Consider the following 14,806-nt stretch of genomic DNA (forward strand, 5'->3'; position numbering starts at 1 on the left):
TTTAGATTTTTTAGGTGCTCTATTGAATTGAATGGATTTTCAAAGCCATGATTTCATGTCAGACGACCTCAACATTGATCAAACAACACATTTTTCCTTTTTGTTTATTGTAAGAATGGGTTGAGTTGGGGGGGGCACGTACAAATACTTTGATAAAATATTACAAAATATTGCGGTTAAATTCTGTACTCACGTAAAAGGGAAACTGAAATCTAAGACATACACTTACAAGGTGTAACATAGGACTACATGCAGAGATTAATTTAAAACGTGTAACGGTCTTATATATAAAAAAATAATACTATAGAGAGCCAGAGTGATTTTACGCAGTTCAAAAGAGTATTTAAGACAGATCAAACAAATGCATAGCCCTTTAAAGAAAGAAATCAGTGGGATTTTTTTTTTTTCACACAAGGTTTAACCTACACAGATGCAGTTTCCACCGGTGGTTTGTGGACAAAACGTCACATTATCTCAACACAACATGTTCAGGAAACTGCGGTAGTGTCATAAATGTGCAGACATGTGCACACATGCATTTCAACTTTACACAGGAAAAGTGCCAATGGCTACAAATAAAACCAAAAATAGAAAGAAAAAAAAAAAGAAACTCAACCATTGTCTTTTTTAAGTAGCTAGGTTAGGTTTTGGTTGCTGTATTAGTTGCGGTATTTTCCCTCCTTTCTTTTCCAAAGGCACTCACACAAAGCTAACAAGGACTTGTTTTTTATTACAGTGTGACCCAGGCAGCACCTCCTACAGTCTTTAACTTTGCCCTGAACTTGGTACAAGCAATGAAATGTTGTATGATCAGAGATGTAAACATGTGTAGACGAGGACCAAACTAATGTCTGGCAGCGTGGAGTGAGGGACAAACACAAATAACAGGGGGAATGTAGCAGACACATTCAAATAGTATTTTTCATTCATTAAAACTCCCCCCCGAAGACAATCGGACTGATTAGACATGTTTGGTAAAGATGAATTGGTAACAAGGGATCTCCAAATTATACCAATCATCATTTCTTCCCTTGATGTTTTCCCTTTCACTCCAGGTGTTTCCCTCATACAGTACAGTGTACTAGACTCCACATGCGGCTTGTGCCGACTGTGACTCGATCCAAAACAAGAAACCAGCCTTGTCTTAATAGATTAAAACACCAGTCTGAATCAGCCCATTACACTAACAAAAAAATCAAAGCAGTCGTCAGTGATCAGAATAACAGGGGTCGCACAAGGCTTCAAAGCAGAAACAAGGTTCACATTCTCAAACACATGAGGGCAGATAGAAACAAAGGGACAATCGTTGAAGAGTCTGAGTGAGAGTCGCTGCCAGCAGCGTCGTCTAGTCAGGCACTGCAGGGAGTAAACAGGTGCCTACAACAGGGCTCAAAAGACAAAAGGCATAACATGATAACACAAACAGACCCAATACTACATGAATAAATGGCTGCTTGAGAATATCCGAGCGCACTAGGCGATAGGTTAATATTACATTTTATAGAGACTTTTTGGCTCCGTCTTTTCTGTCAAAAAGACTAGCAGACAAACGGCTAATCATTCTACACACGCTCGCCTTAAGTGACAAAAAGGTGCAAGGTCTGCATTAAAACTTTGGGTCATTGTATAACGGCAAGGTAAGTCTGTCACACACACACATCAATCTCATCTGAGGACCAAGGTGCAAGTACGTTTTCTCACATAATCGGTCGGTCTACTCTTAAAAACTACTGTGGTAAGCTGAGACTAATCTCAAATCAAATACTGAAATGATACGAAAATAACCTGCTGTTGTCTTGTGACGCTACTGTAGCATCATCAATGCACAGGTGAGAAAACGAGCGTTAACACAACCTGGAAACTGTAGGACTCACAAATCTGAGATACATTTTGACTCATCTTTCTCGTTAAAAATACGCAACAATTTTCATTTATAGATGCAGGTAGAACTACGTTGATGTTGCAGTCACATTTTAGTTTATGTGAAAGTAATTCTAAGTCACGCCAACAGGAGGCAGCATGAGCCGCTGGCCAAATCTCCTTAAAGACAAGATAATCGTTTCTCAATTTTGAAATGAGAATGATTTTCAGTCAGGTTACATCAAACATATTAATCAGCTGTGAGGTTGGAGTTGGCCTCTCCAGTCTGAAAACGGACTTTTACACTGGTGACCAACCTGAGTTTCAAACAGACTGTAGTTGCACAAAAGACAATAATATAAATGCATCATTCCAGTCATCAGATTCAACACAAATCTCTTTATCATATCAGTAATTTGTAGTTAATTAAAAAAGTATTGCTTAGAAATGTTTCATCAGTAAATATTTCCTACTATTGGATAAAAAGTGATGACGTGTCTTGTCCATCTCTAGATCCTTTTACCTTTGGGTGAAATGGGAAGAAATTCATCTCTGGACTCTGAAATGTAACCATCTTCCCCCAGAACAAGATGACAAAAAGTGCTCGTCTCTGGTCACTGGTGCTGAGGCTGAAAATGAATCTTCTGCGGATCATCCCTTGGCCTGACTTTCCTCCCCCTCTGCTATTTCTACTTGCGCTCTCCACCTCCACCGGTCTCCTCTCAGCTCTCCCGCTCTCTTTGTATTATTGTGGCAACGGGACGAGGACGTCGACATAGTTGAGGGGGAAGAACCCCGACTGGCTGTTCAGCATGCCCTCGTACCAGTTTTCGTCGATCTGATTGGTCAGGGTTATGATGTCGCCCTCGCGGAAGCCCAGCTCGCCCTCGTTCTCCGGATCAAAGTCGTACAGCGCCTTACAGCTCGGCTGCTCCGGTGCTGAGGAAACAACAAGCAAGGAGAGAAAGTAAGGACATGATGGAAAGAGAGGTGGAAGGATTCAGGATAAGTTCACACAGTGAAGAGCCAAAGCAGCCTATCAAAAGTCACATGGTTTTATACACAAGTAAAAACATTAGTATTAGTTAAGGCAGATCAACTGCAACACAGCACTGCAAACAAGCTCAACAGCGCTGACAGATTTGATCCATGACCAAACACAACCACATCCTATGACACCAGGCTTGTGTGGGACTTTTCTTCTATTCGTTCTATCTGTTCCTCTGTTACTTCTCACAGTTCAGCGGAGGAGAATGAGGCTCCCAACACAAACTGGCCTTTTTTTGTTCGCCAAACAATTTTCTCATTGTGTCAAGTCAGCCCCACAGGCTGCTGGGTAGGCGAGCGAACAGGAAAGTGCTGCTCTCATTCTCTGTGCCCTTCTCCTTACTATGTTAACTTATAAAGCCAGAAAAAATGTACTTAACCACTTTGTACTATTAGAGACATTACTCCAAAGATAGGTTGTATTATGAGAGACTATTCAGTTGCTAAAACAATCAGTTTATATAATTTGCAGATTGTGAGACAGGAAAAAACAGGGTGTCTATAGATATATACAAGTTTTATATAAGATTAAGATTTAAGACCCTTTTTTTTCTTTTAAATAGCACAAGCACTGAAATTTAAGACCAAGCTCACAAATCAGTCAGGTCATTAATGAGCTAGCAGCCTGGCAAGAAAGTAATTAGTTAAACCAAAGTGTTGGTATTTGGTATGGTAACATAAAGCTAACCAGGTATCAGCTAATGATGCAGCGCATACTTGCACTAATAATTCTTCTTCTTTGGTCCAGCACAGGGTACACAAATCTTGAATTTCATTATTTAAGATTAGTCTCCCCTAAATGTAAAAATTACCCCTAAACAGAAGAATGTATGTACAGTATAATAAAGAGAATCTTGATTTTTTTTTGTGTAAATAAAATATTAAAATTAAATATGGCCAGAACCAGTCACTGTAGAGCTGTTAATACTTGTCAGTTAAGTCAGGTCACAGTATCAACAGCACAAGATTTGGATTTCATACAATTTCACAAACACACACACAACGCTGTTTAACTACACATGCACAATCAACAACCAATTTTGTGCCGAGCCAGTGAGCGGAAGCTTCTAGCGAACTTCATACGCCACAAGCTGCACAAACACAGACTGTTTCAAGTACATGACTGAAAGTGTGACAGAGAAAAAATGGCCCACACAATCTGGGACTCACACAATCTGGGTTTGCGAGAGGACAATCTGGCCGAGTGAAAAGACGGCTCTGATGATGTCACAGGAAAAAGGAACAGGGTCAGTTGGAGAAAGGCCATTGAGATGACAGGACAGGACACACACACTCACTCACTCACTAACGGGAACCCCTCCCCCTCACACAGACACACACATCCATTTTCAACAACTGAGAGCAGTTGAGAATCAAACATTCAGAGCATGCGAGCACTTGAAAAAACCTCAAAACTGGAGAAAGATAAACACATGTGTGCTGAATGTTTTTGACATGTTTGTGCACAGTGGTTGCAGATCTTCAACAATCAATTGTTTTTACAATTTAGTTTCTGACAGATTTTAGAGAAAGCAGGAGTATTACTTTCGCTTGGTGCATTTTGAGTGTGTGTGTAGAAACAGCTGAGTTTTGCTGTGGTTATGTGGCAGCTCTTCTGCACATATCCTGTCCTAGTTCTTTTGTGTGACTTAGAAAGAGTGAGTGTCAGGGTGAAAACAAAAAATGGCGGACAAAGTTTCCACTGTTCTTTGACTTGTTCTCTGACACCAACTGTACACTCAGCCAATTCATCATTTTAATTTTCATGGTTAGTTATATGTTATTTTACAGAAGCGTTGGTTAAAATTACAAAATGTTATGGGTCTACAATAATTTTTTGGTATTTGTTTTCAGACCCTTTCAGTTGTTTCTTACCTGAATTACATGAGGGTGGAGGGGCCATCGATGTTGAGTATCCGCCGTTTGAATGGTTGTCTTCTCCAAAGTCATAGATAGGTTTGGGTTTAGGTGTGTATTCCCGTCTCGGTTGAGACTGAGCCTCATTCATCCTGTTTAAATAAAGGATACATTGAAATGAGACTTGCGTCATGAATAATAAATACAAAGCTCCGAGCTGCACAGTGAGCTGCACCGTACAATATGTTGGTATTTGTCGAGTTTTGTCACTGCACCTTTCACGGAGTTTGTCAGAAAGCTCATCCAGCACCTGAACAGCCTGCCTGTGGTACTGCAGCTGGGACTCCACCAGAGACGAGAGCTGGCTTACCTGCTCGATCTACACAAACAAACACACACACACACATATATATATATATATGGAAGATAATCAATGCTTAATCATATGCTGTGTTACCAATTCCATAGGATAAACTGTCCCAAATAATACAGATTACACTGCACCTTCACAAGACATTATCATTATTAAGCTCATGTGTAATACATAATGTGATTTGTCATTTGTTTGACAGTATAATCCGAACTTATGGTCTGCTATGCTTTTTTGAGCATTTAACCTCATCTCAAGATAATAATTAATTAGGATTATTTGATCCAACTTCTGTTTGCACAGTAAAAAATCTTTCTCACTCAAACTTACCCATATGTGGCAGTTGTTGGAAACAAAATGAAAGAGGCAGACTCTACACAGTGAAAACAGGAAACATGGAACACGCGGACTTCCTCTTGGTAGTAGTAGTCATATTCACATTGGCAACTTTCCCTCAATTTTACAAATTCCCTACTAAACTGTTGTGTAACAAAAACACACAAATCAGTTTAGATGTACAGGCGCTCTTCAATAGGTAAGACTGGCTAAAAAACGTGCAGTCTAATAAATGTCAGCCAAAATAACAAAATGCTTCTCTGTACAATGTAAAGCAGTTCAACTGCACCACAGACTACAGCCTCCAAAGTGGTCAGAGTGTTGAATCAATTCTTCTCTATAACAGTTTCCACCACAGACTATAAATAAAGATAGAAGCTGCATCTCCATTTCCTCCCACTGTTCAAAACTTAAGCCAAAAATATTCAGTACTTAAAGTGTACAAACCCAACCTGATCTTTTTTCAGATAACAGGTACATGCAGAGTAAATAAAGGTAGATAGATAGCTGAGCCAACGTGACTGAAACCGAAAGTTATTGTCAGAACAGGTCCCTGCGTGCTCGGGTCAAGTATCCACACTGTAGTTGTACCAACAGTAATAAACTGGCTCCTGTGACCCCTCACCTGGAGGCGTGTTCACTGGCTCTCATGTACAAAGCAAACAAAAGATCTCACTGCTGAAACCAATGAGTGATTCAATGTTAAAGCTGTTCAACTACAGCTATTTACATAATGCTTATCTGTAGTGCCAGTGTTGCTTGTGCGGAATGGGTGTGTTTCACTGATCTTTACACGTGAAACTGTAGCTGTGTATTTGTCATGTGGGTGTGCATTGGACAGAGGCCTTCAAAACAAAAGCTCAGGAAAGCTCTACAGGTAAGCAAGGGATCAAATATGATAGTCGTAGCAATAAATATAACACGAAGGTCTAGGCTGAGAATAATTTGCCTTTAAATGCCTCTTATTACGAGCTTCATATTAGCTACATATATGGGACTTTATCTCAAAATTGCATAAAGAAAATTCAGATTCAGTATTTTTAGACTATATTTGTTGATTTGTTCAAAGTAGTTAGATGTCACCAATGTCACTATAGCTGCTTTCAGACATGCACTGGACTCATGTTTGAAAGCAAATGTCCAAGTTTCTACGGTAGAATTTAGTCTGGAGGAGGCGGAGTGAGATTTGCCAGAGCTGCTCACAAGTCTCTGTTTTCTCTCTTTTCTCTTCTTCCGACAGACGAAGATGTCCAAAGAGTATGTGGTGATAAGAGCTGACGACAGTGTCAACATAAAGACATCATCTCGGCAGTGGAGTCAATATGTCGCTTTCTGCCTCTTTCTGTTGCACACGGCTGCTCCACCTCTCGCCTGAATAATGCAGTTGATTTGATGCTGTTTTGAACACCTCTGTGCAGAGAACCCCCCGCTGCGTTGTGCATGTGTGAAAGGCAAACTACAGGTAAACTCCAGGGCCAATTCTCTGGATTTTACCGGTAGGTAATGTCTGAAAAGGGGTTATGTTAAATATATCTATGAGAATATATTTGATGTCTTAAAGGAACTGGTCTTGAAATGATGCCAAAAGGATAAACACTACTACACCACACACTTAACAGTAATGAATAAATCCTCACATCAGTCTCCAACAAGTTGTACATGCTGGTCTCGGCCACTTCCTTTGACTCGTGAAACTTCTCCAGGGCCTGTCGGACCTCCTCATCTGGGATCTTGCCCTGACGCTTTTTCTTGTAGTCATAGTCAAGGCGACGACCCTCAAGCTTCTTCAGGTGGTGCTGAAGGAATCAGAAGGGAATGATAAAGGAGGGTTTTTTCCGATTTTTTTCAACGTCAGACCATTAGAAGGTTTCCCAATCGTATAACTGCGGTTGGTGTTTCAGCTACCTGTATCTCTCTGAGGTCTTTGTCACAGAGCCCTTGCAACGGATCAATGAAGTTCTGCTTAACATCGATGTCTAGAGAGTCTTTCACTTCTGCCATTCTCTTCATGGCCTCTCCTACGTCTACAAGTGCTCCGCCTAAACCACACAGACAGAGATTAAAGACTCAGTGACATTAGTGCATTTACAGTTTAAAGCATTTAAAGTAATCGTAGCTACACCAGACCACATGTTCACAAACATCTTACCAAAGTTTGTTTCCTCTCCCAGTTCCCGTCCATATTTGCCCATACACTCTCCTAACAACCCCTCAGCCTGAGGATAACCTGGGTTCTTCACCTGACCACGGATCTTTGACATGGTGTTCAACATGGACAGTTTGGCACGAGATGCTGGGGTAAAAAGTTTCAACAAATGTTAATGACATAGTTTAAACCATTTAAATACATGTATAGGCATGTAAACAGATATTGTTCTCACCTGGGTTGGGCTGAAGGTACTCTGATGTTTTGGAGATGACCTCCACTACTGCTTTACTGGTCACATCTACTTTCTACATAACACAACACACACACACACACATACATACATCACATGAACACAACTATTGTAGTCAAATAACTAACAAGAATACTGACAGGCAAAGGAGCTGTTCATCACCTGAGGTTTTCTGTTCAAAGGTGTATGCATGCACTTTAAGGAATTTTTTAAATACACATCAGTGTGTTATTTTCTTTTTCCTTATTTTCTAAAGCAATTTTTCTTGATAGGATAGTGCTACTGTGAAATGGGGAGGGAGTTGGTAAGACACACAGCTGGGGCCGGGTTTCAAACCGAACCTGCAGATAGTGCAGGAGGACCAAGGCCTTCATAACCATGGTGTACCCTAGGTCCCCAAACGTGGGCTCCAGTTCAGAGTTTAAATCTTATAATTGGTTGGTTTCTTTTGTCCAAATATTTAACTAACTGTATTAGAATACTAAATGTTGGCACCAGTGAATTTGGGCATTTTTAGACAAAAGACATGTACCATTTATTGTGTTACTCACTGATTTTCTGTTTAAGCAGCTGATCATATCTTCTTAATTCTAAACATTACAAGTATTTAATGGCATTAGTTTTCAATGGCATCCACACAATTTATTTATAACCGCTGAGGTCAGGAAATTTGCTTCACCAACCACGGAAGACCTGTTGCTTTAAATTAGTTGCACATACCAAGAAGTCCCACAAAAAACACCAGCATGTTTGTGTACTGAGGGAAACAATTAGGCTCACAGCTTTGATTAAAGACGGTTCTTCTTTAAGACCACAGACAGATGCCTCTCTTACCCGTTCCAAGTCTCTGAAGTCTTCATCTAGTTTAGTTCCTTCTGCTCCTCCGACTTTCTCACTTACCATCTAGAGGGGGAGAGAAAGAGAGAGAGAGAGAGACGAGTGCCAATTAATTAATGCCACTCATGAGGTTCAAGATTCAAGATTTTTATTATCAGATGCACAACAATAACATTAAGCAGTCGCTGGCAGTGAAATGCTTGAGTCACAGGCTCTCTTCTAGCAATGCTCAAGTAATTACAACCTAAAAAATAAAATAGAAATAGTATAAAATAGAATAAAATAGAATATCAAAATTTAAAGTTGGAAACAAGACTAAGCTTATATCTAATTAAGACGTTGACATGCTTGCTCTCTGTAGGAAATGCAATCATTGACACATCTTTTAGGAACATGTATGTGAGGAATGCAGCATACAGTAAATATTGTGCAAATCTAGTTACACTCACTCTTCTGGTGACTTAAACAAGAGTTGCAGCAAAACACTAGAAACATAAAAAATCCACATGACAAGTGATTCACACTTTCCTTGCTTTACCCTTTGCAGGATGAAAAAAAACTGGACCAGCTCACTCCATTATTTCTATCTCAGTAAAGACAATGTGCTTCAACTTAAGCAGAATGGAATATGTTGATTGAAAGCACATGTATGTCCAGTGCGATCTCTCAGACAAAGAAAAAAAACAAGAAATGGAAAACAGACGCTTTCCTGTTCATGTACAGTATACACATGGCTATACATCATTATTTGGCCCATTTTTAGAGTGATGAGAAGAGTTTGTGCTTTTTTTAGAGACAAAAATCATATTCTGACTGCTGTGTCCATGAGCTATGTAGAATGAGTAGAAACACAATTCCCATCCATTGCCAACACTCGGATCATAAAGATCCTACACAACTAAAGACCTTGGTTGCAATTTGTAGATTGATTCTACAAAGGCAAAAGCAAACCACAACAACTAATCTAAGCCTTTGTTGTGTTTATGCCATGTTTGCAGTCAAACTGACTCACTACACCTTTGAAGAAATACAACTTCAGTCAAACCATGCCATGCAGTTATGAACCTGACTTGCTCTTGTTCATTGACGTTCTGAGGTAAGTGGTTACATCCCCTGCAGTTAATCTTTATTTATGTTGCGCTGCATCATTAACAGAGGGAGTATTTCAATCTGTGTAGACTGTTAATGAAACACCAAGAGGGAGATCCTGACAAAGGAATAAAGAAGTTAAATATTTCCGCCTTGTATTTGTAACCAGCCTGAAGCAGTGCCCTGACAAAGTTTCATATAATGCTCCGAGGCATGTTAACAGTCAGGGATTCTTTTGACAAGTCAAACTACATTAAATTCAGAGAATGTATATTTGTAAAGCCTGGACTACAATATATACAACTTTGCAGATTGCCAATATGAGCCTTTGACAAGAATACTGCAGGTGTATCAGCATGTTGGCAGTTATGCACAAAAAGGTGAGAACTTTATTTCAAATTTAATAAGAAATGCAGGGAAGATGTAGTGAGTGTCAAATATCAAGCCTGAATTGGATATCTTTGTCATTAAGGTTTGATAATGACATCACATCGTTGACATTTTTGGATGTGTACATATTGACTGATTCTTGTCAGAAAAATGTCATATCGATTTCTATCAAACGTAAAAAAAAAAAAATTATATTGTTCAGGCAACTTTTCTATCCTGTCCCTTACTTCAAATTACCTCATCTACGATTGAGCAACAGCAGTGCATTCCTACATGACTCAAACTGCTGTAGAGGGCAATTTTATGATTACTGGAATAACCCAGACTTCGACCCTAACGAAAAAAGCTTATATGTTTTATGATAGGTGATACTCATATACCAGTACAGAGAGTAAACATCAACATGTGTTTAACTACACAAAGATTCTTTTAAAACAAATAGAGTCAAGGTTACTCTAGCGCCTCCACAGCAGCTGACTGTCTTTAGCTTCACTGTCTAGTGTCAGGATACTGAGGTTATGTTGCTGAATCTCAGCTGTGTGCAAAAAGCACATGACAGGGGGCCTTAGGGGATTCAGGTCACAAGTAAAGATACAGCCTCAACTCTCAGTCTCCTCAGCATTCGTCCAAGTAAAGTTAAGATTGCAGACTGCCGACCTCAAACTTTTGATATCTTATCTTTCCAAGTATTTAAACCAGCCTTACAAGACTTGTGTTGAAGGTGATAAACTGAACTCATGATGGGTGTTTCCTTTTTGTTATAAGCCACTAAAGTTAAGATTTTAGTCTTTTCTGAATTCGGGAAGTAAAAAAAAAAATAAACAATAATAATTATCAGAATAATCTGTCGGCCACTTAACACCATAGCTTTGTTAAATGAGATCATCAAGTCCTCAGACCTGTGTAAAATGTTATTTATATGCACACAGGCTCAAATGAAAGGAGCTTAAAAACATCCACAAAAAGGTAATCATTGGGAAGTTTTGGTATAAACAAAACCCAGCTACACAGAGAGATCCGTCTACTACAGGAATCCTTTTCATCATAATGACAGGGTATTAGTTAAATGGTAGTACACTATCACAAGGCATAGTTCAAGCTTCTGTTTGGATTTAGATGACGTCAAGAATTTAAAGGCACAGAACAAGGTTGTCTGACAACCAAGATAAAGAGGGGAAGTGGCAGACTGGTGTAGGTTCATACAATTTTTACTTGATGGCTAAAGTTAAATCCTTCATATGTTATAATAAATATTAACCACAGATTTGAAAGGGCAAAAAGAAAGATTGTTGTCAGAGACTGCACACTGCTGAGAAATTAGGTCACTAAGAAACCTGAAAACTAGGTCAAAGTAGGTAGAGATGAGAGGCAGGATGAAAGCTGTGAAAGTGCAGTACATGAGGAAATAACACTTCACAAGGAAATAGTGTTACTGTGATCAGACACCAGACGTGAAGGTGTGATAGGGATCCACTGCCTTTCTGGTCTTACGTAGGAAGTTAGCCGTCATTCTCATTACATCAATGGACCTTAGCAACTGCTTTGACTGTTAGATATATTTTTTTGGTTCGCAATCATTCCCAATATCTTCCCACCATACTTTATGGAAACTTTAAACTCAAACTCCCTCCTGGTGATGTCAAGTAAATCACAAAGCATTTATACACACAGGAGCCATGTACCAATCAGCCCTAGAGTCAGGCGATATGAATAAATAAGTTGTTTACATTATCATACATTTATGTCATGACATTGTAATATATCATGCTACAATTATTTTACTATAGACACAGGATAAATTGTTAAAACTGGATATAACACGCAATGACAAACTCAAGTACATCCAGAGATATTGAAATAAGGATACGATATGAAATAAGGATACGATAAAACTCATAAAATCTCATAGTACATATCATTGAATTACTTCTGCTCTTCTTAAAAGACTCTATTAGATTTACCAGTAGTGATCGGTCTACACACCTGTAGTAAGACTCTCATCTAATAGTATTAATTACCAAAATGTGGATTACATAAAAGACTTAGTATTATTCCCATAAACAGGCTTAATCCTCAATGAAGTCTGCACTAAACTGTAATCTAGTTTTGAATTGATATACCCGTACACTAACCTCTCCTGATACCCTTGCCATGATTAACGCGGTTGGTCAGAAAGTTAACATTTAAGTGCAAAATATGCATGTTTTGAAGCGGCTTGTTATACAATTATTATAAACCTTTTGCTGTTGTTGTCAGGAGCATTGAACTGAGGCTGAGGACAAGAACAGCAATGCTCCGGTAGTAATTTGTAAAAATGAACTGAACAGCTGATCAGCGAGAACCACAGATATAGTTTGTAATGTGTTGGATTTTAGCTTCGGATTGGCTGGTTCCCTGAATCAGCGTCATCCATTACAATCTTGTAATAGACAACTTAAATTAATCTTCTTGTTTCCTCTCCTCCAACCATAGGTTTACTCACTTTCAGTTCTACATTGAAACAGAAGATGAACCAGGAGACGTTTCAATGCATTATTAGCTTGATAAACTGCAAGTTTGACTCATATAAAGCCATTTGGATACAGCTTTAAATCTGTCATCTCTTATCAGGACTAACATCTGCCCACACTGTCATACCTGAAACCCCCGAGTATCATCCTTTCGGGAGCGTTTCAGTGACCTTTGAATGTTTGTTTTTTTTACAGATTTTGTTTAGTTTCTCAGAAAAACACAAGGTAATTTCCACAGCCAACTTCCTGCATGCCTCCAGTAGAAGATAGTCTGAGCTATGTCAAGTGTTATTGACTCTCATGGAATTTTGGCAAGAAGTGCAGCTGCATTGCAGTCAAATAACGGGAAAGCAACGGCTAATACACACTCCCCCCTTCTCTGCATCGCACCTCATGGTCATTTCTTCATGCACAAACCATCTCCATCACATTTACTATTTACTATCACTACTTTCACTATCACCAGGCCTGACATGACAGCTTGTGGATCGGTGTTATTGTTTCTCGCAGTCAAACCTACAGGGATCTGACTGTGTTCCTGTCAGGAAACTGGGGCAGAAACCAAATGTCTTTCCTGCTTAGATCAGCAAGAGAAGGAAGAAAAGAAAATCCCCAAAAAAATCTCTGCCCGTCCCCACCCATAACCGAGAGAGCTGGCTTACATTAAAAAACATCGATGTTTTTCACCTCCATGAACAACACTGGCATTTCCAATTCGGAGGTATTTATATCTCATCTGTCCTAAATATTGACCTGACTCACTTCAAAACACCAACAGGACACACAGCTGGGAAATAATCGGAAGATTCTGAGGAGCTTTACAAAAAGCAGTTTGCATTTGACTGCATCGGCTTCACCACATGTTAACATTCTGGTTTAGATTAGTCACCACTTTGTCTTGTGTTGTTTTATAGTCGCTCGCCAGGAGAGACCCTGAGGCGGACTACACCAAGTGCAGAGTGTCTTTTGAAGCCGAATCGTTGCACAACTGCATGAGACAAACTTGAAACCAGCAAATATCGATTAGATGCGTGTGGTTACAGCTTGATACCGCTGCTCAACATTCGATAAAGTTAGCTTAGAGCTAGTTCAACAGACTTTAAGGTTCTAAAACACATGAAAAGATGACCGTTAACTGTAATGCTAGCTGTAAAAGAAAAGGGGACGCCAGATGTAAACCAACCCTGATAGTTTAAACACAGACCCGAGTTGTTGTTATTTGTTTCATGTAGTTACCATACAATATCATCCACATTGACACAGCGGGGATCAACATTAGCCAGCCACAAACCGTTAGCTACTCGTGCTAATATCGAGGCTAACGCCGCCTTGACAGCCGCTAGCCAAAGAGAAGAAGAGAAAAAAGTTTCTGCAAACCTGGCTGGCTTTGTAGAACTGCTTCTTCAGGCCCGCCACCGACATCTTGAGCCCCGGCTTCCCTCAAGCTCGGACGAAGTGGTAAAATGGGTCAGCGACGGGAGCACGGTCCGCGGAGCAGTCAGTCAGGGAGCGGGGAAGAGATGTGTAGCAGGAATCATAGGAGCGCCCGGCCGTCACTCCAAGTCGGGACACGCCAACTGACCACGTCCACGTCGAGGTGCCTCTCCCCCGCGGTGTGTCTCCTGGGGCGACGGGGCGAGCCGAGAACAAACAGAAACAGAAACGCTCCGCTATCAGCAACACTGTCTGGAAACACCGACCGCTACTGACACACGGAGCAACAGACCCGCAGCGGCCACATTGAAAAAAGAAAAAAAAGTTCCCCCCAGTTCACGCATCAGATTTAATGTGATGATTGAATTGGTGCACGCCGCCCACTACTGGAGGGAGCAGGTAATACACCTTCCTGTCTGCTGCGGGCCGCATGATCCCACTCTCACAGAAGAGAGGTTCACAAGGTTATCAACCCCTGGCCCCCACAGTGAAGGGGCCACAGACCTGGGACCCGCACCGACCCCCGGAGGGGCTTGACGCACATCGATATGAGTTGGTTCACATAATATATCATGTCAACATGTTGCCTGTGGTGCTGCAAATTGACCTAATCTGTTATGAAGTTAGTACTTTGCTGTGTATTTTAGTACTTTAGTGTGTTTGATTTACTTAGGCAG

General features: G+C 40.2%; 1 protein-coding gene across 2 annotated transcripts; it reads right to left on the reverse strand.

Annotated features, from left to right (window-relative positions):
* Nucleotides 1–88: 88 nt before the first annotated feature.
* Nucleotides 89–14,447, reverse strand: sh3gl1b (SH3-domain GRB2-like 1b). Of its 2 annotated transcripts, XM_062395257.1 has the most exons (10): nucleotides 14,073–14,447; nucleotides 8,704–8,772; nucleotides 7,852–7,924; nucleotides 7,620–7,763; nucleotides 7,376–7,509; nucleotides 7,108–7,266; nucleotides 5,040–5,143; nucleotides 4,783–4,916; nucleotides 4,078–4,125; nucleotides 89–2,799 (listed from the first exon to the last, which is right to left on the reverse strand). In XM_062395257.1, the coding sequence occupies exons 1-10, from the start codon at nucleotides 14,115–14,117 to the stop codon at nucleotides 2,606–2,608; spliced, it is 1,104 nt and encodes a 367-aa protein (XP_062251241.1). In that variant the 5' UTR covers nucleotides 14,118–14,447; the 3' UTR covers nucleotides 89–2,605. The 2 variants fall into 2 exon arrangements, with proteins under 2 accessions (XP_062251241.1, XP_062251242.1); XM_062395258.1 differs by lacking the exon at nucleotides 4,078–4,125 and having other exon boundaries at nucleotides 14,073–14,446.
* Between the last annotated feature and the right edge of the window lie 359 nt (nucleotides 14,448–14,806).

This window comes from Platichthys flesus, chromosome 9, assembly GCF_949316205.1.
Source record: "Platichthys flesus chromosome 9, fPlaFle2.1, whole genome shotgun sequence".
Taxonomy (NCBI): Eukaryota; Metazoa; Chordata; class Actinopteri; order Pleuronectiformes; family Pleuronectidae; genus Platichthys; species Platichthys flesus.

What these genes read in the sequence shown, in the direction of transcription:
- sh3gl1b (XM_062395257.1), bottom strand. Translation starts at nt 14,117, where the DNA reads ATGTCGGTGGCGGGCCTGAAGAAGCAGTTCTACAAAGCCAGCCAG. An exon ending in GTACCTTCAGCCCAACCCAG is followed by an intron (nt 7,764 to 7,851) that starts GTGAGAACAATA and finishes TTTTTACCCCAG; the next exon opens with CATCTCGTGCCAAACTGTCC. An exon ending in ACAACTTGTTGGAGACTGAT is followed by an intron (nt 5,144 to 7,107) that starts GTGAGGATTTAT and finishes TTGTTTGTGTAG; the next exon opens with ATCGAGCAGGTAAGCCAGCT.